This window comes from Chiloscyllium plagiosum, unplaced genomic scaffold (assembly GCF_037043375.1).
Source record: "Chiloscyllium plagiosum isolate Xiang-an unplaced genomic scaffold, Cpla_swu_hap1 HiC_scaffold_4, whole genome shotgun sequence".
NCBI classification, from domain to species: Eukaryota; Metazoa; Chordata; class Chondrichthyes; order Orectolobiformes; family Hemiscylliidae; genus Chiloscyllium; species Chiloscyllium plagiosum.
In genome coordinates, this window is record NW_028270142.1 from 84,082,739 (window position 1) to 84,105,683 (window position 22,945).

The following is a 22,945-nucleotide window of genomic DNA, read 5'->3' on the forward strand; positions in this document are numbered from 1 at the left end:
CAAAATCCACAAAGATCCACTCCCTCCACCATCACTGACCTTCAGTAGCAGCACAATCAACAAGATGCATTGCAAACATTCACCAAGGACAGCAGTTACATGGGAAAACCACATTTGTACATTCCCCTTCATGTTGCATACCATCCTATATATTGCTGTTCCTTTAGTGTCAAAGGGTAAAGTCCTGGAGTAGACTCCCCAGTGGCATTGTGGGTCTACCTAAACAAAATGGACTGCATCATTTCAGGAAAGCAGCTCACCATCACCTTCTCAAAGGATCGCAAATAAATGTTGGCCTTTCCAACAAAACCCACATTCCATGAGTAAATAAAGAAAACAATTAGTGTCTCAGCACATTCTGATTCTATTTTTGGAATTCTCATCAATGTAAATGGCTTTATTTCAAATGGAATGGAGTATAAAAATAAGGAGGTTTCAGACCCCAGATGAAATACAGTGAATAGATTTAGGCACCTTATCTAAGGGAATTAGAGTAGAGATAGTCCAGAGAACGTTAACCAGGCTACTACCACATATGGGGAACGACTGTTTTTAAGAATAGTTCAGTAGATTGGGCGTGTGCTTGTTGGAATTTAGAACAATGAGTTTGAAACATGCTTAGGGTACTTGACAAGGTAGCTGCAAGAGAGTCTAACACGAGAGGGCATAATCTCAGAATAAGGGTATGCTCATTTAAGACAGAGAAGAGGAGGAATTTCATCTATCAGAAGTTTGTGACTCTTTGAAATTCATTGCAACAGTCAGCTATTGAGGCTGGATCATGAGGCATATTCATGGCTAAGAAAGATGGTTTTTTAAACTGTATTACAATCAAGGGTTATGGGGAAAAGGAAGAAAAGTGGCGCTGAGGATTATGAGATCATTGAATAGTGCAGCAGACTCAATGGGCTGAATAGCCTACTTCTCCTATGCCTTATGGCCTGAAAGGGGCAATGTATAATTGTTGCACTTATATTGTGGTTGTGTACACTCAGATATGTTCGCATCACATCAAGCATTGTCAGTTTGTAGCAGTTTTGAATCAGAGTTAAAAGTCTAACCTAGAGATTGGAGCACATAACTAACTTGGTGAACTTGTCACAAATAAGTGGTATAATTTCCCCGACCACTTTCCAATCAACTTCTCTTCCAGCTGTTAGACCAAGGATTTATTTGCTCTACTTCTCTAGCTGAAACACTCCGTGATTTGTCACCTTTAAAGCAGCCTTTGCCCAAATTTGGGCATGTAAAACTTCAGATCTCTAGTAAAACTTCAGCTGAAAAGACCGAGGAAACTGAGTTTTTCCCCCACTTTGAGGATACAATCAGAACAAAAGCACCCAATCTAAAAATAAAATCTCTCTGCACAAAGCACAGCCAGTTGCACAACACAATGTTGTTTTCTGCTGCTTATCACATGGATCAACCTAGCAAACAAATCAACTAGAACTTCCTGTGCTCAAACTCTCACACATTGGAACATTGAGGAAATAGTGTACTGTCCAGTGTGACATCCTTACAGTAAAGTGGTACATCAAAGTGACATCTGCCTGCTTAGATAAGTGTAAGTATGATGTAAAAAGACTTTTTATCCTGACTAATGTTTATTCCCCAATTGATATTATTAAATCATCTCATTGTCAAAAAGTAAAGGCACATTTTATTGAAGTTTTTTGCTTTGCACTCATCAGGAAATGCGCAAGAATAACTATTTAAGGAAGAAAAGCATTCATACTTTTTGAGAAGAGACTGCTGATTTTTTGACAAGTGGACTCTGATTGATAGAGATATGATATTAAGAAAGCACCAGCTAATGATAATTGGCAGTTAACTAACAGCTTTGTTTACATTTTAAACTAAGCAAGTTGATTCTGATTGATCAAGACATTAACCTGAAAAATGAACAATGGATAGTTGTCACCTATTTTGTTGTGTTGAAACAGATGCAGTGCATATACAGGTTATTTCTGTTGGCAAAGAATAAGGCCTATGTATTAATCTAATTAACTGATCACTTTAGCTCATTTGCTGTTTGTGGGAAGTGACTTTGTACAAACTGGCCTCAAACTGTCAACACAATTACACGTTTAAAACTATTAACTTGTCCGTGAAGCAGTTTGATTATACTTAGGTAATATATTAGTGTCCTTTATTACATGCATGCACTGTATCACATGTACACAAGTTGGCTGCAATAATGCAGTTGGCTGCATTTGCCATAATGACAAATTGTATTTATCTCGACCCTTTAACATAGTAAAACATCCCAAGATGCCTCCCAGGAACATTATAAAACAAAACATTTGGGCCTGAGTTAAATAAGGAGAGAGTACGACAGATAACTAAAACTTCAGTCAAAGGGTATCATAAAGGAAGAAAGAAAGGAAAACAGGTTTTTGGGAGGAAATTTCAGGGCTTAAAGCTTTAGAAACCAGTGGTGAAATAATTGAAACCAGGGATCCTCAAGAGGCCACATTTGGAGAAGTGCAATTATCTTGGAAGCTTGTCGTACCAGAGGAGATTCCAGAGATATGAAGGGCTTGTTTGAAAATGAGGATAGAGTCTTTAAAATAGATTGGTCACTTAATCGGAAACCAGTGAAGGTCACTGAATATAAGAGTGATGGATGAACAGGGTGTCTTGATGTGAATTAGAATACAAGCAGTAGGGTTCTGGATCATAGCAACATGAGGTACCAGCCAGAGAGGTGCCTTAGAATGGTTCAGCCTAGAGTTAACAAAGATATCACTTCGTACTTCTCTGAATTCAATTTCACCTGTATATGTCCAACCATTTCCTATCCTGTCTCTTGATATGTATCAATAACATGCTCACCATGCATATATTTCAAAGTTTTGTGTCACTGAAGATTTTGGAATTGCAATCTGCATTTTAAAACGTGGACACTAATATAGATCAAGAAAAACAGTGTCCCCTATGCCCTCATTCATTATTAAGCTTTGTTTCCTGTCCTGGGATTCAACATTGCTGGCAAGTCTATTGTATGACACTTTATCAAAAGCCTTCTGTTGCTATTTTTACAATTTTATGGCTTTTTGATATAAGATTTTAGTATTCACAAGGAATTTCTGGAGGATTTTCATGGGGTTGGCGTAAAGAAGTTGTTTCCCTTTGTGTGGATACTCAACTAAGGCACTATAAATATCAGGCAGTCATTTGAGTTTGAGATATAAGGAGAGGCTGGATAAACTGAGACTTTTTTCACTGGACATTAGGAGATTCAGGAGTGACCTTTATAAAATCATGGGGGGCATAGATAGGAAGTCTTTTCCTTAAAGCTGAGGAGTTTAAAATTAGAGTGTATAATTTCTAAGGTGAGAAGAGAATGATTTAAAAGGGATCTGAGGGCAGCTTTTTCACATAGATGGTGGTTAGTATGTGGAGTAAACTGCTAGAAGATTTAGTAGATGCATGTACAATTACACTTAAAAGACATTTAGACAGGTACATGAATAGGAAAGGTTAGAAAGATATGGGCCAAATGCAAGCAAATGGGACTAGTTTAGTTTAGGAAAAATGCACATGTTGGACAAAAGGGTCTGTTTCCGTGCTCTATGATTCTATGACTTGATAGACTTCTTCACTTCAAATGCATTAAGTTCTGATCAGAAAATCAATCTAGTTATTTAAACACCATTTAATTTTGTCAAATCATGTCAGTTTTCCTTAAATAATCAATCTTTGTCTACGCAGCTGTTATAAAATGCCCTGTATTATCATTTTGAAACATTCTTTCATAATTGAAATTAAAGACACTTGCCTGAGGTTGCTGGGTTTATCCTTTTTTTTGAAAAATGATGTAATGTTTTACAAGAAAAAAGATATAACAATGGGCAGTATGGTGGCTCAGTGGTTAGCACTGCTGCCTCACAGAACCAGGGACTCAGTTTGATTCCATATCCATGTGGAGTTTGCACATTCTCCCTATGTGTATGTGGGTTTCCTCTGGATGGTCCGGTTTCCTCCTACAGTCCAAAGATGAGCAGATTATGTGGCTTGGCCATGCTAAATTGTCCATAGTGTTCAGGAATGTGCAAAATAGGTGGATTAGCCATGCGAAGTGTAGAATTACAGATGGGAGAGAGGGTGCTGGACATTTTTTAAAAACCCACCGACTCCCACAGCTACCTGGATTACACCTCTTCTCACCCTACCTCCTGTAAAAATGCCATCCCGTATTCCCAATTCATCCGCCTCCGCCGTATCTGCTCCCAGGAGGACCAGTTCCACCACAGAACACACCAGATGGCCTCCTTCTTTAGAGATCACAATTTCCCTTCTCACGTGGTTGAAGATGCCCTCCAACGCATCTCATCCACATCCCGTACCTCCGCCCTCACATCCCACCCCTCCAACCATAACAAGGACCGACCCCCCCCCGGACATCACCTTCCACCTTACCAACCTTCTTATAAACCACATCATCCGCCAACATTTCCGCCACCTCCCAAACGGACCCCACCACCAGAGATAGATTTCCCTCCCCACCCCTTTCCGCAAAGACCGTTCCCTCCGTGACTACCTGGTCAGGTCCATGCCCTCCCCAACAAACCACCCTCCCGTCCTGGCACCCTCCCCTGCCACCACAGAAATTGCAAAACCTGCACCCATACCTCCTCCCTCACCACCATCCAAGGCCCCAAAGGAGCCTTTCACATCCATCAAAGTTTCACCTGCACATCCACCAATGTCATTTATTGTATCCGTTGCTCCCGATGCAGCCTCCTTTACATTGGGGAGACTGGATGCCTCCTCACAGAGCGCTTCAGGGAACATCTCTGGGACACCCGCACCAATCAACCACACCACCCAGTGGCCCAACAACTCCCCCCTCCCACTCTGCTGAGCACATGCAGGTCCTGGGCCTCCTCCACCGCCGCTCCCTCACCACCCGACGCCTGGAGGAAGAACGCCTCATCTTTCGCCTCGGAACACTTCAACCCTAGGGCATCAATGTGGACTTCACCAGTTTCCTCATTCCCCCCCCCCCACCTTACCCTAGTTCCAAACTTCCAGCTCAGCACTGTCCCCATGACCTGTCCTACCTGCCAATCTCTCTTCCCAACTATCCGCTCCACCCTCCCCTCTGACCAATCACCTCCATTCACCTATTCTACTCCTTGCTACCTTCCCCAGCCTCCTCTCTGATCTATCACCTCTGTCCCCACCCCCATTCACCTACTGTACTCTTTGCTACCTTCCCCCCAGCCCCAACACCCCCCCACCCCACCCCGATTTATCTTTCCACCCTGGAGGCTTCCTGCCTCTATTTCTGATGAAGGGCTTTTGCCCGAAACATCGATTTTCCTGCTCCTCGAATGCTGCCTGACCTGCTGTGCTTTTCCAGCACCACTCTAATCTAAACTTTCCAGCATCTGCAGTCCTCACTTTTGCCAAGGGGGTGCAGGTCTGGGTCTGGGTGAGATGTCTTTGGAAGGCTGATGTGGACTCGATGGGCCGAATGGCCAGCTTCCACACTGTAGGGATTCTATAATTTTCTCTAGCCCTCTCATTCCACCAGTATATCTAAAGATTGGAAGATTATGACCAATCTATTCTCAATTTTCTCTTTTACTTCTTTAATAAACTTGGATACATGCCATTCTAGTCTGAGTGACTTATCAATTTGAAGTACAACCTTTATAGTAACTTCACTTTATCAATTATCAGCACATCTGGTATGACAACTATCTCCTGTTTCATAATTGCTCCAATGTATCTTTTTTCTTGATAGAGAAATTTGTGAAGTATTAATTTTGTTATGACAGTGCTTCATATTTAATCATGTTTATTGACTGAAGTTTGAAATATAGTGGATAAGTGGATGAATGAAAGGAAAATAACTTTCTCAACAAAGTAGTTCTTGGAAACCATATGTTTTCAGATAATCGTGTTTGCTTGGACTCATTTAAGGAAAAACACCTGACATTTCTTTCAACTCTTCTATTTGAACGGTATTTTGCAGGCTTGGAAATTTTGTTAATTTTCAGTTGAGAAAGCCTTCCATTGAACAAGCTGCTGATCCTGTCTCTGAAACATCTTTCAGTGTCAAATCTGATTGTCCTCTTGAAGAGCGACTAGAAAATATCCCTGAGCAAGCTGCACCTGTCAAGATCCCGGAGATAACTGTTTATCTTAGTGGAACATATTGACAAGCCAGAATGCCAGGCGGAAGGCCTTGTAAACATTCCCCCCCAACCCTCTGACCTTTTTTTGCCTGTGTTAATCTTTTTAGTCCCTGATAAGCCTCATTCCTTTACTATCCTTTACAATTAATATGCCTATAGATTCTTTGTTTGCTGACAGCTGCTTCTTTGCCTCTTTTACTACTTCCTTCAGTTCTCAGAGTTTTCTATTTTCAATTAGGTTCCCATTTGTATTATCAACTTGACATCTGCTGAACCCTCTTTTCTGCTCCATCTTACTCCTCTTCTCTTTCATCAATTAGGAAGCTCTAGTTTTGATTGCCCAACGTTTTGCACCTTGAGGAAACATCCCTTGATGATACCAAAACCTCTTGAAAGGCAAAGCATTGTTCATTTACAGTTCTGTTCACCAATTATTGATTCCAATTTATCCAGGATATATTCATTCTCACCTCAATGAAATTGGCCCTCCTCCAGTGAAGCAATGTTAAATGATTATTCTCTAATCCACCTGAATCATCATGTTTCCCCAGGGAAGGGGAATGGTGTTGGTGGCTAGAGAGCAAAGCTTTTTGCAGTTAACAATGATGGGGTTCATCACTGATTTTGAAGGATGATATTCACAAAAATGTAGCAGTTTCTGTGGCATGGCTTTCAATAACAAGCTTTTCCTATATGAATTTGAATTTGTTGCAAAGTCAAGGGAACCTCTAAAAACACCAGCAGCAATGGTATCATTAATTAAGTAACCAATCTCACTGACAAATACTTATTTGCTTTCTTAATAAGTCTTACAGTTTATTATTTACAAACTGAAATATTGAATAAGCCTTAAAAAATTTGTATTAACCTTGCATTTTTATCATAATGAAAGAATTAGATATTACACAAATGAAATTAGTATTCCAAAACCAAAGAAGTTTCTCAGCAGTTATGACTGACTACACTTATAAACCCGTTACACCCCATCTCTGGATTTTCTCATGCAAGTGCAGGTATCAAATATTACTGACAGCTTTTCTTTCAATGCACATGCAAAGTGCAGGCTGTTGATCCATTACTTTGTTTTGAAAAATTGAAATAATTTTTTGAAAGTGAAGTTTACATGATTGTATTTTTCTCTAATTCTTGTTCTCACTATTCCTTAATTTCATTTAGGAGAGCATTTACAAAAATGAGTACCACTCCAGAAGCTTTCTTAGCTCTTCGCTCCCACTTTGCCAGTTCTCATGCATTAATGTGTGTGAGCCACTGGATTCTGGGAATCGGTGATCGACATCTCTCCAATTTCATGATCAACCTGGAGACTGGGGGAATGGTGGGAATTGATTTTGGTCATGCATTTGGTTCTGCTACTCAGGTATAATTATGAATCTTATTTTGTTATAACAATTATCAACAACAGTAAAATGCATTTTATATGTAATTACCACCTGAAAACTTTAGATTAGATTACTTAGTGTGGAAACAGGCCCTTCGGCCCAACAAGTCCACACCGACCCGCCGAAGCGCAACCCACCCATACCCCTACATTTACCCCTTTAACCTAACACTACGGGCAATTTAGCATGGCCAATTCACCTGACCCGCACATTTTTTGGATTGTGGGAGGAAACCGGAGCACCCGGAGGAAACCCACGCAGACACGGGGAGAATGTGCAAACTCCACACAGTCAGTCGCCTGAGTCGGGAATTGAACCCGGGTCTCTGGCGCTGTGAGGCAGCAGTACTAACCACTGTGCCACCGTGCCGCCCACGGTGACAGATATATTCATTTCTGTCAGTTTTTCCTTTTAAAAGAGGCCAATTTTGCCTCCTTATGCTAGTGCAAAATAATCCTTGTGGACTCAAATTTCTGACATTGAATTTAGTGTCCTAATTGTGAGATATATTAAATTTTAGGACTGGCTTAATATTTGGAGTAAATGGAGAGGAGCACATGGCCTATTCTAGGTTGTCTGTGACAGTAAATCTGGGGGTTTGATTGTTAGATCTCCATAGAAAACTCAGATTATTTTACAGGGAGAGCAAAATATATACAGGGAACGATGACCGCAGTCTTTGAGTATACCAGCAGAAGACCCTAAGTCGCATAAAGTCCCAGAAAGGTGTTGTCAGTAATTGAGTTCTCAACAGTGTCAACTGGAACTTCAAATTTATCTTTAAAAGTAAAAAGTTTATAAAAGGATTGTTACGTTAGGTATTTGAGAAACATTTGTTTTATTTGAAGTGTATTATTGGCTATTTTCGTTGAGGTAGCACTTAATTTTTTTTGTTTTTCATATGTATTATTTCCGAAGTGCTTCAATAAAAATTTTAAATACAAAAAGACAAAGCAGGCATGATACTCAAATTGTGAATGGTTTAAGGTTGAGCATTTGTTGGTGAGAGCTCAAGATCAGTTACTTCCTTGAAACATACTCTATCTAGACTCTGCTATTCTGTTTGGTTTATGCTGTCAGGAAATTATTTATTGTTAGGATTTTTGGTTGTTCACTTTGGATTTACCACAAATGACTAGTCTGTTCCAGTTGCATTGTTTTATGGGGAAAGTTTGGACAGGTTTAGAAAAGTGATTTGATTGAACTATCTAAGATTGTGCAGAGTCTTGACAAGGTGGATTTTGAAAGGATGTTTCCACATGTGGCAGGTCCAGACCTCAGAGGCACTATTTTAAAATTAAGGGTCACAGTTTTAGGACTGAGATGAGAATTTCTTTTCTCTGGGTTATGCAACTTTGTAACTTTATCTCAGAAGCTGGTAGACAGGGTCATTGAATGTTTTTAAGGCACAAATTGATAGATGCTAATTAGGCAAGCAAATCAAAGGTTTTAGGGAGTGTATGAGAGTTGAAATTCAAAACATACAGATCTGTCATGATCTCCCTGAATTGTAGAGCAGGCTTAACAGACTTAAAGGCCTACTTCTACTTCTAATTCATATGTTTGTTAATACATCAGGATAGATGTTACAGTTCTATAAAGTTAAAAATTGTATAATACCAGGTTACAGTCCAACAGGGTTATTTGGAAGTACAAACTTTCAGAGCGCTGCTCCTTCATCAGGTAGCGAGTGAGCTCCGAAAGCTTGTAGTTTTAAATAAACCTGTTGAACTATAACCTGATTTTGTGTGATTTTTAACTTTGTCCACCCCAGGCCAACACTGGTACCTCCACATCGTGGTTCCATAACCATGGTTCATATTTGCCTATTTCCACTTTGTAAAGTTCTGTTTGAGTATTGAGTCTAGGTGAAAAGAAAATGTGCTTACATAAAAATCTGTGTGTTTTACAGTTGAAATACTAGTCATGGGTCTATATTCTTTGTAGTTTCTTCCAGTGCCAGAGTTAATGCCATTCCGCCTAACCCATCAGTTCCTGAACCTCATGCTCCCAATGAAGGAATCTGGCCTTATCTACAGCACAATGGTGCATGGATTGCGAGCTTTCCGTTTGGATCCGGATCTCCTCCTCAATACCATGGATGTCTTTGTTAAAGAACCATCATTAGACTGGAAGGTAACTGACAGTGGAAATGAGCAATGGTAATACACTCAATTAAATGGATGGATTTCATGGTTCTTTAGCTGCAATTTAAATTTGATGTATCCCCTTCTGAGAATATCAGAAATGATGTGCAGAGAGTCTGAATTTATGGTTGCCAAATATTGGATATTATGAAATCTGCTGTCCATTCTGTGCTATGAAGAGTTGTATTGAAAAATAGGATAATGGTCTGCTTTGTCACCTTTGAAGAATAACTGCTATAACTCCTAATTTCAAGCTAATTGACCTGTCAATTTTATTCTGATTCTTGTAAATTATGCTGGAACTTGACCTCTGAAGTTGTCATTCTTTAAGGTTTTCCTGGTCAGGTTAAAGCTGTAGTGTTTCAATTTTAAGCCTGTCTCAATTTTAAAGTGACCAAACATTTTTAAAGTGACTTGTCTACGAGTAGAATGAGTGCGGTATGCACGGTTGATTTTAAGGCTGCTGTATGCTTTCATTGGGAAGTGTTGTTAGGTCAGTATTTTTAGAGAAATGTTTGAATGAAGACTGATGTGAATAGAGTAACATGGTTTTAACCAGATCAACTAATTTTAATTTTAAAAATTGTAATCCACGTACTTCACATGTGTATGTTTACTGAACAAAAGTCCATAGAATGAGATAAAACAATATTTGCCATGCTGCTTTTTGTCTTAACATTTTACAGTCAAACAGAATTAATAAAGTGGAATGCATTTGCAGTGGCAATTGTATTCCAGCAACTACATTCTGTTACAAGGCAGTGAGGCAGGAACTCTCACAACATTCAAGAAATATTTAGATGATAACTTGAAACTCCAAGTATTGGATAATGGTGTTAGGGAAGATAAGTGCTTGATGACCAACCTGGACACAATGATCTAAAGAGCCTCTTTCCATGCTGTAAAGCCCCACGACTCTGAGAGGTTTAAAGGGTACAGAAAAAGTTTACTAGGCTGTTACCAGTTAAGGGGACAGGTTGGAGATGTTTTGATTTGTTTTTCTTGGAGCAAGATGGTTCAGAGGTGACTTAATGGAGGTTTTCAAGGTAAGAGGTCTTGATTAATTTCCTCTGATGCAGGTGTCAATAACTGGAAGTCATAGATTTAAAATGAGTAGCAAAAAATCATGAGAACTGACAGACAAATTATTTCAGAGATGTCAAAATCTGGAATGTTTTATTTGAAAAATTGGTGGAAGCTGATTCCACAAATTTTAATGGGAGTTGATAGGCATTTGAAGATAACAGGATTCCAAACAAAAGCCAAAACTTATGAAACTTAGCATAACTGCTGTTTCAAACATTGATTTTGCACAATTAGCTGAATGCCCTCTTCTGCGCTGTAGGTTGTATGTTTCTATTGCAATAGAAAATACACATTTAGGGGTATTTGTATAAAAACACAAAAGTCACTTTAGGTGGCCAGTTATTTGATTAATTGCTTTGGTTAGCCAAAGTGTTTGGAATATCATTTATTACAAGAGTTTGTTATGCAAAGAAATACTGTTTACATTTCTTCCTTTTTGCAGAACTTTGAACTGAAACAGTTAAAAAAAGAAGGATCGTGGAGTAAGGATGTTAACATAAATGAAATAAACTGGTATCCAAGACAAAAGGTGAACTATGCCAAACGGAAACTTGAAGGAGCTAACCCATCTGCTATCACCAGGTTGGTTTTATATTTGGAATTAACATGCTTATTGCTTATAAAGCTGAATATTATAACAACTTAAGTTAGGAACTAAAATGTAGTTCAGTGGCTGGCTGTCTGTGTACAAGATTCATTCAGATTGTTAAATTATTACTGTGGTTGTGAGGCTATTTCTCCAAAATACTGAATATGGCTTCCTTAAGTCATGTTTTAATATAATGAATTTGTCGACATACACTTTAAATTTTTTCCTACCATCCCTCCCATTCATTTGAATACAGTTTCAGCTGATTAATTATGTCCTTGCCTTTTCTAATACTGGGTCCTTTTTGTAACCCTTTGTGCTTTCTTTGCTATATCTTTTTTTCCCCACAAGCAATTCAAAACTGCAACAATCTTCCACAAACCTTAATTTCCATGCCATCTAAAACTTATTTAAGGATCAAATATTTAGAAAATTAATATGATCATTGATTGCATTCATTATGCATTTACTATGAAAATTCTCCAATGGAAGACTATGAAGGGAAACCTTAGTAAGTCCAAATATTCGAAACAAAATAAGATGTTACTCTTGCCTTTTAGTACATATGTTCAGACTGCTCATACGCCATGTGAAAGAATATTTTATTTCTTTATATTTAACAATTTTTAACTGTGATTTGAATTAACTCATATCCTACAATATGAAATGTATTTGCTATTTATCAGTTTTGATGCCAAATCTTTAGGTCTCTAACCCTAGTGCTGCATCTTGAAACTTTATATCAAAAGGTAAACAGGTATGCTTACTGTGAAACATCATTCTTGTTCGATTGGTATTAATGTTATGAACAATGTTGTTTTCAGAAATGCCCACATTTGACTAGTATCAACTTTGTTAGCATTCTTTGTCTCTGAGTTGGAAGTTTTCAGACTCCAGCCCCTTATAAGACCTGAACTCTAATAAAGGCAATCTTCAGTGATATATTGTACTGAATTATCAGAGGTGCCTCACCTGGGTGAGACTTGTTGCCACAGTGAGTCAGATAGGCTTAAAAATACCAGTGACATTTTTTAAGCAGCATTTACTGGATGTCCTGGGCAACATTAATCAATCAACTACCACCACTAGAAAAGATCATTCACCTAATTGCTTTTCACCAGTCAAACATGTTGGTTTGTTTACCCTGTGTTAAATACACAAAAATGCAGTTGTTTCTTGCTAAGTGCAAATATACTGATGCATATACCAGTAAAATAACAGTGCCAACATATCAAAGGTGTCAGCTTCTTAATCTATAAAGCCATCTAGACATCCCAAGAATATTACATTTTCAATTTTTTAATGTCCTATTTACTTATAGGAAAATAAATTAATGTTACAACTAGTTTTAAGTGGTTTTATTATATGAGTAAAAACAATTTAAAAAGTCTGTGAAAACATATAAAAATACGAATTAGGAGAAGGAGTAGACAACTCAGCTTCCTGACCAACCAGATCATGGCTGATCTAAATACTCCACATTTTCATACACCCATGGCAAATTTTGACCCACATACTTATCAGGAATCTATTTACCTCTGCCTGAATAATATTCAGACTCTGCTTCCACAACTGTTTGAGGAAGAAAATTACAAAGGCTCATTACACACTGAGAGAAAACGTTTTCCTTATTTCTTCTTTAAATTCGCAATGCTTTATCTTCAAACAGTGACCCCCTTTTCTAGAATCTTCCATAAGACAACCTGTGAAGACCCTTCAGATTCCTGTATGTTTCTATGAGATCACCTCTCATTCTTCTAAACACCAGTGAAGACAGTCTCAACCTGCTTATGGGATAGTCTATCCATAGCAGGGATCATGGGTGGCACGGTGGCTCAGTGGTTAGCACTGCTGCCTCACAGTGCCAGGGACCCGGGTTCGATTCCCTCTTTGGGCAACTGTCTGTGTAGAGTTTGCACATTTTCCCTGTGTCTGCATGGGTTTCCTCCCACAATCCAAAGATGTGCAGGTCAGGTGAACTTGCCATGCTAAATTCCCCATAGTGTTAGGTGCATTAATCAGGCTAAGTACAAGATGGGCGGCACGGTGGCACAGTGGTTAGCACTGCTGCCTCACAGCGCCTGAGACCTGGGTTCAATTCCCGCCTCAGGCGACTGACTGTGTGGAGTTTGCACGTTCTCCCCGTGTCTGCGTGGATTTCCTCCGGGTGCTCCGGTTTCCTCCCACAGTCCAAAGATGTGCAGGGTCAGGTGAATTGGCCATACTAAATTGCCCGTAGTGTTAGGTAAGGGGTAAATGTAGGGGTATGGGTGGGTTTCGCTTCGGCGGGTCGGTGTGGACTTGTTGGGCCGAAGGACCTGTTTCCACACTGTAATGTAATCTAATGTAATCTAATCTAAAAAGATAGGGGAATGGGTCGGTGTGGACTTGTTGGGCTGAAGGGCCTGTTTCCATACTGTAGGGAATCTAATCTAATCAAGTGAATCTTTCCTGAACTGTCTCCAACGAAATAATGCCTTTCCCTAAAGTAGTGGACAAGAACTGCTCACAGTACGCCAGGTGTGGTCTCACTGGCCCTTCTACAGTTAGAGTAAAATTTCCTTACTGTTACAATAAGGGTCAACATTCCATTAGCCATCATGCTGCACTTGTATGATAGCTTTCTGTGTTTAATGCACAAGTACTCCCAAGTCTGTTTGTGCTGCAGCTTTCTATAGTTTTTCTCCATTTAAATAATATGCTGTTCTTTTGTTCTTGCAAAATGAACAACTTCACATTTTTCCACATTATATTCCATGTGACAGCTTTTTGCCAATTTACTTAACCTATCAATTTATCTCTAGAATCTATATGCCTCTCACAGGCTCCCTCTCCACCTGTTTTTGTGTTGATTGCAACTTTGGCCACAGTAGATTCACTTGCTTCCTTCAAGTCATTAATATATATTGTAAACTGTTGTGGTCCCAGCCCTAATCCCTGTGGAACCCCATTGGTAAGGTTGCCAACCTGAAAACGAATCCCTTATGCCCACTCATTGTTTCCTGCTCATCAGCCATTTGTCTATCCATGCTACTGTAACACCTCCCAATACATAAGCTCTTATCTTATGACTTAACCCTTAGTGAAGTATATTGTTGAATGCCTTCTGGAAGTCCAAATGCAATATATCTACAGGTTCCTTTTTATAAATTAGTCACTTTCACGAAGGCATGCTGGCTTACTTCATTACATTATGTTCTAATGTTTTGCTGCAAAAGTTCTTCTATTACTTCCTTAATAATCGATTCCAATATTTTTCCAACGATATATGTTGAGCTAATTGACCTATAGTTACTTGGTTTTGACTCCCTTTTTGAATAGGGGTGTCACATTTACAGCTTTCCAAATCCTTTGGTACTTCTTCAGAATTCAACAATTTTTGAAAATTTACAACCAATGTATCTAGTATCTCTGTAGCAATCTTTTTCTGAATCCTAGGATGCAAGCCATTCAGGCCCAGGGGACTTCTGTGACTTCGCCTCATTAGTTTGTCTAATAGCACTTCTTTAGTGATGGTGATGGTACTTAATTCCTCCCCCATATTCTTTTATTAATGAGATGTTCGAAGTATCTTGCACCATCGAGGCGAATGTAAAGACTGATGCTTAACTCCTCTGCTGTTTTCTTGTTCCCAAAATTGTCTCTCCAGATTCATTTTCTAAAGGACCTATGTTCATTTTGACCTCTCTCTCATTGCCAGTTTTTATATTCCTTGCTAGTTTCCCTCAGTTTATTTTCTCTCTCCTTAATATCTTTTTAGACATCCTTTGCTGGATTCTGAATTTATCCCAGTCTTCAGACTTTATCTCCTTAAATGCTTTTTTTCTTTCACTTAATACTTTCCTTAATTTCTTTGGTTAATATTGGTTGGTTTATCCCTCTCTTAGAATCGTTCCTACTTTTTGGATGTATTTTTTAATGAGAGTCATGAATTGCCTCCTTAAATGTCTGTCACTGCTTGCATACTGTTACTCCTGCTAATACTGCTCACAGTATTCACATTTCATTGTAATTCTCTGTATTTAAGTTAAACACAGTTTTTTCTGACTCAGATTTCTCACTTTCAGACTCAATATTAAATTCTATAATGTTACCATCTCTACTTCCTAGTTTATCTTTTACTCGTTTGTGCTATCAATTTGTCAATCTTATTCCAAATGCTTTGTGCATTAAGATATAAAGCCTTTAAATTTGTTTGTTTATTGAACTTGCCTTCACTTTACAACTTATTAGTACAATATAACGTTTACACATTCTGTCCCTTCCCTTTATTTTTTGAGAACAATCAACCCTATCCATGCACTCCTACAATTTCCTTTACCTTTGATTTTATAATTTTCCATACACTGAACCCACGCCTTAATTTAAAGCCTATCTGCAGTCCTAGTGTTATGATTCACCAAGACTCTGGTCCCAGCATGTTTCAGATGGAACCATCTTATTGGAACAGCTCCCTCTTTCCCCAATATTGATGCCAAAGTTCTGTGACTTATAAGTATAACTTCCCTACTTTTGTATTCCTTTCTCCTCGCATGAACAATAACATTCTATTAGTTTTAATTACTCACTGCACACTGAGCTCCTCTGATTCAAAAATCAGAGCACCCAGTTCACTCTATATTTCAGAGCTCTGCAATGTCTCATCATATAGACTATATGTTTTTTTTATATCCTTCAAAATCTGTGTTTCACAATCAATAGCATGGAAACTACTGGAGAAAATTCTGGAGGAGAGTATTAAACTCCATTTAGAAAAGGTTTGATCGGGATAGTCAGTATGATTTTATCAGAGGGAGGTCATGCCTAACTAATATGTTTGAATGTTTCCAAGAAATGTCCAATTATGTAGATGAGGATCAATGTAGTTTATATTGATTACAGAAAAGTCTTTGACAAGGTCCTATATAGGAAATTGATAAAGAAGTTTAAAATATTTCGGATCCAATATAAATTGGCAAAATGTAGCCAAAGTTGACTTAGCGGCAGGAAACCGAATGGTGGTAGAAGGATGTTTGTGTAACTGGAGGTCAGTATTCAGTGATGTACCAGAGGTTGGTGCTGCGTCCCTTATAGTTGTGATATATGTACATTATGTAGATGAGAATGGGGTGGATGATGATACGTTTGCAGATGACACAAATATTCGTCGGGTGGTTGACAGTGAGGAAGAAGGAATTAGATTACAAGAGCAGTGGCTACAAGAGCAGGTAAGAGACTAGGGATCCTGCAACGAGTAACTTACTTCCTGACACCCCAAAGTCTATCCACCATCTACAAGGCACAAGTCAGGTCTGTGATGGAATATTCCCCACTTGCTTGGATGGTTGCAGCTCCAACAACACTAAAGAAGCTTGACACCATCCAGGTCAAAGCAACTCACTTGATTGGCACCACATCTATGAACATTCTAATCCCTCCACCATCGGCGCTCATTAGCAGCAGTGTGAACTATCTACAAGACGCACTGCAGAAATTCACCAAACATCCTTAGACAGCACTTTCCAAACCCATGACCACTTCCATCTAGAAGGACAAGGGCAGCAAGTGCTTAGGAACACCACCACCTACAAGTTCTCCTCCAAACCACTCACCACCCTGACTTAGAAATATACCGCCATTCCTTCACAGTTGTTGGGTCAAAGTCCTGGAATTTCCTCCTACTGGCATTGTGGGTCAGTCCATAGCAAATAGACTGCAGTGATTCAAGAAGAAAGCCTCCAGGGCAAATAGGATTGGGTTATCAATGCTGGCCAGCCAGTGACGCCAAAGTCCCACAAATGAATTTAGAAAAGGAGGATATAAATGGATTGGTCAGATGGGCAGATCAGTGGCAGATGGAATTTACCCCTGATAAGTATGAGGTGATGTACTTTCGAACAAATAACAAGGTAAACAAGTGGTCAATCAGTGGCTCAATACAGTACTCTGGGAAGCTTAGATGTGTAGGATATTTGTCCACAAATCCTTGATGGTTAGGATTAGGAGTAGGGCAGGGCAGGGTTTAACTGTTTCTCTTTCCACAGATATGTTTCTTGAAAATTAGAGTTTATTCAGGTAAAAGGCAAAAGAATCTAAAGGATGATGTAAGGATAATCTTTTTTTACATAGGGTGTGCTTAGTATCTGAAATACACTGCCTGAGTATGTGATGGAAATCATTTGAATCATGGCTTTCAAAGGGAGTTGAATAATTATCTGAAAATAAGTAAATTTCAAGGAAAGGGGCTGAAGAAACTGACATAAGTTGTTCTTGCATATCGTTGGCAGCTGGACAAATGGCATCTTCTATGGTGTAACCATTCTATGATTTAAAAACTTATCACATAAATACAGCAATGTCATGCTGAATAATATGTTTAAATTCTAAGTCTCTCAGTAAGAGACTGTAGTGAACATTCAGGAGGAATAGACAACTCAGACAACAATTCTTTGATTTCCATGTTTAACTGTGTGTGTAATGTTGCTTGACATTGCTCTCCAATTTTACTTTTTAATAATGATGAGGGCTGGGGTCAATAAAGTGTGGCACTAGAAAAGCACAGCAGGTCAGGCAACATCAGAGGAGCAAGAGCGTCAACATTTCTTGCATAATCGTTCATCAGGACTCGAAGCATCAACTCTCTTGCTGCTCAGATGCTGCTTGACCTGCTGTGCTTTTTCCAGTGCCACATTTTGTCGAGTCTGACTCTCCAATATCTGCGGTCCTTACTATTTCCATAATAATGTGGACTACTAATTGTACTGCAAAAAATCAGGGCTTTTTCTTCTCTTTACTTTCAGAGATATTAATGTTGAATTTGTCGTATTTAAAAATTATGCACACATCACCTTTTCTCAAATTCATGTTAATTATTTTCATTTCAGAGATGAACTACAGTTGGGGCATGAAAAGTCAAAGGCTTATGCTAGCTATGTGGCAGTAGCCATGGGAGACAAGAAGCACAATGTCCGAGCCAGAGAATCAGAAGAAGGACTTTCTGTAGAATGCCAGGTGGATTGCCTGATTGATCAAGCAACGGACCCAAATATTATGGGTAGAGTGTGGATCGGTTGGGAGGCGTGGATGTAATGGAATGCAATAAATTGTGATGCGAACGTAGAAGGCAGGGAAAACTGTTTTTATGTAAAAAATAATCTTTATATTCAGATTCCAAGACAATATTTCAAAAAAACCTGCAATTCTTTTTTCTATTTTAGTGTAAACATGTTTGACAAATGTTAGATTTATTGCATTTAGTTTTACCTAAAAGTTCATCATACCCTTGTCATCAAAATAGGCAGTCAGCATGACCAGGTGCTTTGTCATTGAGAAAAAGTCTGAGCAATGACTTACCTTTGGGTTGGCTTGTCCATTTCATACAGTGAAGCAATCAGTAACAACCCGAGAGGAGTTTGTTGTTTCCTGAAGAATTGTCTAGGATCTATGGAGGCCATTGGATAAATGAATGTTTGTGGATGAGAAAATCAAATATTAAAGTTGTAACTTTGAAGCTGCAGTGGGGTACTGGATGTTGATTATCAAGGAAGGTCATTAAGATATCTGAAATGCCATATTAGCACAAAATATTGAGAGATTGATAATATAAATGATCAGAGCAATCTAGAGGAAAGCATTCCTCTGACAGTCTGATTGCTTATTAAATAATCCGTGCATCCTGCTTAAATGATGTTGTTTCTTAGTATATACTGTATAAAATTAAAGGAAAATAAGTACTTTCAGCATAAGGTTTTGTAAGACAAAAATTGAGAAATTGTTTTTAATATCGGTTTTTGTAACCAATCAATACTGTGTATAACCTTCCACCAATTATCTTAAAAATCAAAGATGCAATCCAAATACCAGTTCTCATCTTGGGTTTTACATTCTTAAATTTGTATGTTATCAAAGTCTCAAAAAGTGCATTTAAAATTAGAAGAAATGTTCTGTCAGCATCCTCTTTACATTGATTTTGCTGCTTAGCAGGTTTACAAGCTGATTGAAACCTGTGTACGACTAATTCTAACTCTTGGTGGAGCATCCTCATATTGTGCATCTGCTTCACTCAGTTAAAATCTGTTCTTCTAGGATTAATAAAGGTCAAATGAATTTGTATGAAGTAAGACATTTATTTAAAGATGGAATACATGATGGTAATTATATTAGAATGAAAGTTTGACATTTGTCCTTATTTCTTGAATCTCATTGCTTTCATTCAGAATAACATTGGAAAAACAGCAAACCATCCTTCAAGGAAAATGGTGGAAATTAAATAATAAGTGTATATATTCTGCACTCTTTCTAATACGTATTTTTCATGATTTTAAATAATACTCTTCAACACAGCCATGTATTATAAAAATATTTTTTAAGAATATTGGAGTACATAACACGTTCATAAGTTGACCTGTATCTTCTAGGAGCCATAATCGCCATTCGTTTGCAGGTATTTTTATCTACAGTTCAGGTTGGGACATTTAAGAACAACTTCTTAAGAAATGCAGATAAACTATATCTGAATCTTTCTTCATAGCTTTGCCTAAATGGTCCCATGCTAACTTTTTTTTAAGATAACTGCTGCATTCTGAAAAACTTTGGGATATTCAAATACATTTTCAGGGTGTGAGTGGGTAGAGTTGTTGGGGGAAGAAGGTATATTTGTTAGTTACACAGGAGTTGGATATGATTTTTAACCTGTTTAACATATTCTAGCTAACTATCCAGGAAACAAACCAGTTATCTAAGTTTCTGTCTGTAAATTAGTGCAGAGTCCTTAGGAATTAGGGAATGCCCATCAGAAGATTAAGTTGCCAGGCAATTCCCAGCATCAGTGTTTGGCTTCCAATGTATGGCTGATCTCTAACAATCGGGATGCCAGGTGACTTTGCTTGTTAAGTCCTATAATCATAAATACACTTTGTAATTTTACTGAACTATCTAAAACACTGACCTAAATGTCTGCATTCCATGTTAGGCTGTATTGATATTTAGTAATACAGACGACTTCAAGGATCACTTCATATTATACTTATGAGATTTATCACAATCTCATTTGGTTTGATTTTTTTAAACAACTGTTACATGTGTTCTGTTAAAATTAGAAATTCTTGTCTTACTGCAAAATAGTTAGTAATTGAAAGTAAAAAAATAACCTTTTATAAAGACTACTTTATATTTGCTAGTTCTGTACATGTATAGGGTTACATTTATTTGAACAAGTATATTGCACCCTTATATCAATGTCTGACAAGTTCACTGTGAAGAAGGCTGCAATATTTCCTTGGTGACAGTTTTCATTCTGATTTCTCATAGTTGTCCCAATTTATAGTAAAGCTTTCAGGTCTGTACTTAGCACATAGAGACATAGAAATGTACGGGATAGAAACAGACCCTTTGGTCCAACTCGTCCATGTCAACCAGATATTCTAAATTAATCTAGTCCCATTTGCCAGCACTTGGCCCATATTCCTCCTATCCTTCCTATTCATATACCCATCCAGAAGCCTTTTAAATGTTGTCATTGTACCAGCCTCCTTCACTTCTTCTAGCAGCTTATTCTATACACACACCATCCTTTGCGTGAAAAAACTGCCCTTATGTCCCTTTTTAAATCTTTCCCCTCTCACCCTAAACCTATGCCTCACCAATGTCCTGTACGGCTGCAACATGGCATGTACTGGAGGATACACGCCCACTCCTACTAGACTTTCTTCATAAGGCAATCTGCTCATTCCAGCTTTTAGTCCAGTAAACTTTTTCTGAACTGCTTACAATGCTTCCTGTTATCAAGCCAAGCTTCTATCAATGTCAGTATATTACTGCTACCATGTGCTTTTATTTTTCACAATAACTTACGTGACATCTTGTTAAATGCCTTCTGGAAATATAAGTACAGTACATACACTAGTTTATCAACATTCCATTATCAACAGCACAAATTACTTATTCAAAGAACTCCAGTAAATTAGTTAAACAGGATTTCCCTTTGACATAATCAGGTTGGATCTGCCTAATTACCTTTAACTTAATAAAATGCTCTATAATAACATCTTTAATAATAGCTTCTAACAATTTTCTATGACAGATGCTAAGATAAGTGACTTCTTGCTGCCTCCTTCCTCTTTTGAATAAATGAGTTACATTGGCTATTTTTAAATCTAAAATCTAATGAGTTTTGAAAAATTACCAACAACACATGAACTATCTAACTAGCTACTTCTTTTAAGATCCTAGGATGAAATCCATAGGATATGCAGATTTGTCATCTTGCAGTTCTAACAATTTACTGAGAACTACTTCCCTGGTAGTTATAATTTTCTTGAGTTCTTCCCTCCCTTCTAACTCTTGAATTACAGCTATTTCTGGGATGCTACTTGTATCCTCTTGTGAAGCCCAATGTAAAATAACTGTTGAATTAACCTGCCATCTTTTTATCTTACGTAACTAATTCCCTAGGCTCACATCCCTCCAGACCTACCCCTCTCTGAGGATGAAAGATCAGTCCTCAGCAGAGGCCTCACCTTCATTCCCCTACGCTCTCGGATTAATGAGTTCAACACGCGGCGTGACATCGAACAATTCTTCCGCAGCCTTCGCCTCCGCGCCTACTTCTTCAACCAAGACTCTCGCCACCTTCTGACGCCTCCAACACACCCCATCCACCTGGACACCCCGTGCTGGCCTCCTACCTGCCCTCGACCTCTTCATAGCCAACTGCCGCCGCGATATTAACCGCCACCTGAACTCCCCCACCCCTCTCACCCACTCCAACCTCTCACCCTCGGAACGCGCAGCCCTCCACTCCCTCCGTTGCAACACCAACCTCACTATCAAACCAGCAGACAAGGGAGGCGCGGTAATAGTTTGGCGCACCGAACTTTACACCGCTGAGACCAAACGCCAGCTCGCAAATACCTCCTCCTACTGCCCCCTTGACCATGACCCCACCCCCACCACCAAACCATCATCTCCCAGACCATCCATAACCTCATCACCTTGGGGGATCTCCCATTCACCGCCTCCAACCTCATAGTCCCACAACCCCGCACCGCCCGCTTCTACCTCCTACCCAAAATCCACAAACCTGACTGCCCCGGCCGACCCATTGTCTCCGCCTGCTCCTGCCCCACCGAACTCATCTCCGCATACCTTGACACCGTCCTGTCCCCCTTAGTCCAAGAACTCCCCACCTACGTTCGGGACACCACCAATGCCCTCCACCTCCTCCATGATTTGCGCTTCCCCGGTCCCCAACGCCTTATCTTCACCATGGACATCCAGTCCCTGTACACCTCCATCCCCCATCACGAAGGACTCAAAGCCCTCCGCTTCTTCCTTTCCCGCCGTACCGACCAGTACCCTTCCACTGACACCCTCCTTCGACTGACTGAACTGGTCCTCGCCCTGAACAACTTCTCTTTCCAATCCTCCCACTTCCTCCAAACGAAAGGAGTAGCCATGGGCACCCGCATGGGCCCCAGCTATGCCTGCCTCTTCGTAGGATATGTGGAACAGTCCATCTTCCACAACTACACTGGCCCCAACCCCACCTTTTCCTCCGCTACATCGATGACTGTATCGGCGCTGCCTCGTGCTCCC

The 22,945-nt window shown here is 39.2% G+C and overlaps 1 protein-coding gene across 3 annotated transcripts in view; it reads left to right on the plus strand.

Moving 5' to 3' along the window:
• The window catches only part of prkdc (protein kinase, DNA-activated, catalytic subunit), a 248,835-nt gene extending 229,369 nt beyond the window's left edge, over window positions 1-19,466 (plus strand). For all 3 annotated transcript variants that reach the window (XM_043688290.2, XM_043688291.2, XM_087986422.1), the window contains 4 exons: window positions 7,326-7,527; window positions 9,497-9,685; window positions 11,225-11,364; window positions 18,235-19,466. In XM_043688290.2, coding sequence (XP_043544225.2) covers window positions 7,326-7,527; window positions 9,497-9,685; window positions 11,225-11,364; window positions 18,235-18,439 — 736 coding nt within the window. In that variant the 3' untranslated portion in view covers window positions 18,440-19,466. The remainder of the gene's footprint in view (window positions 1-7,325; window positions 7,528-9,496; window positions 9,686-11,224; window positions 11,365-18,234) is intronic.
• The last annotated feature ends 3,479 nt before the right edge of the window (window positions 19,467-22,945 follow it).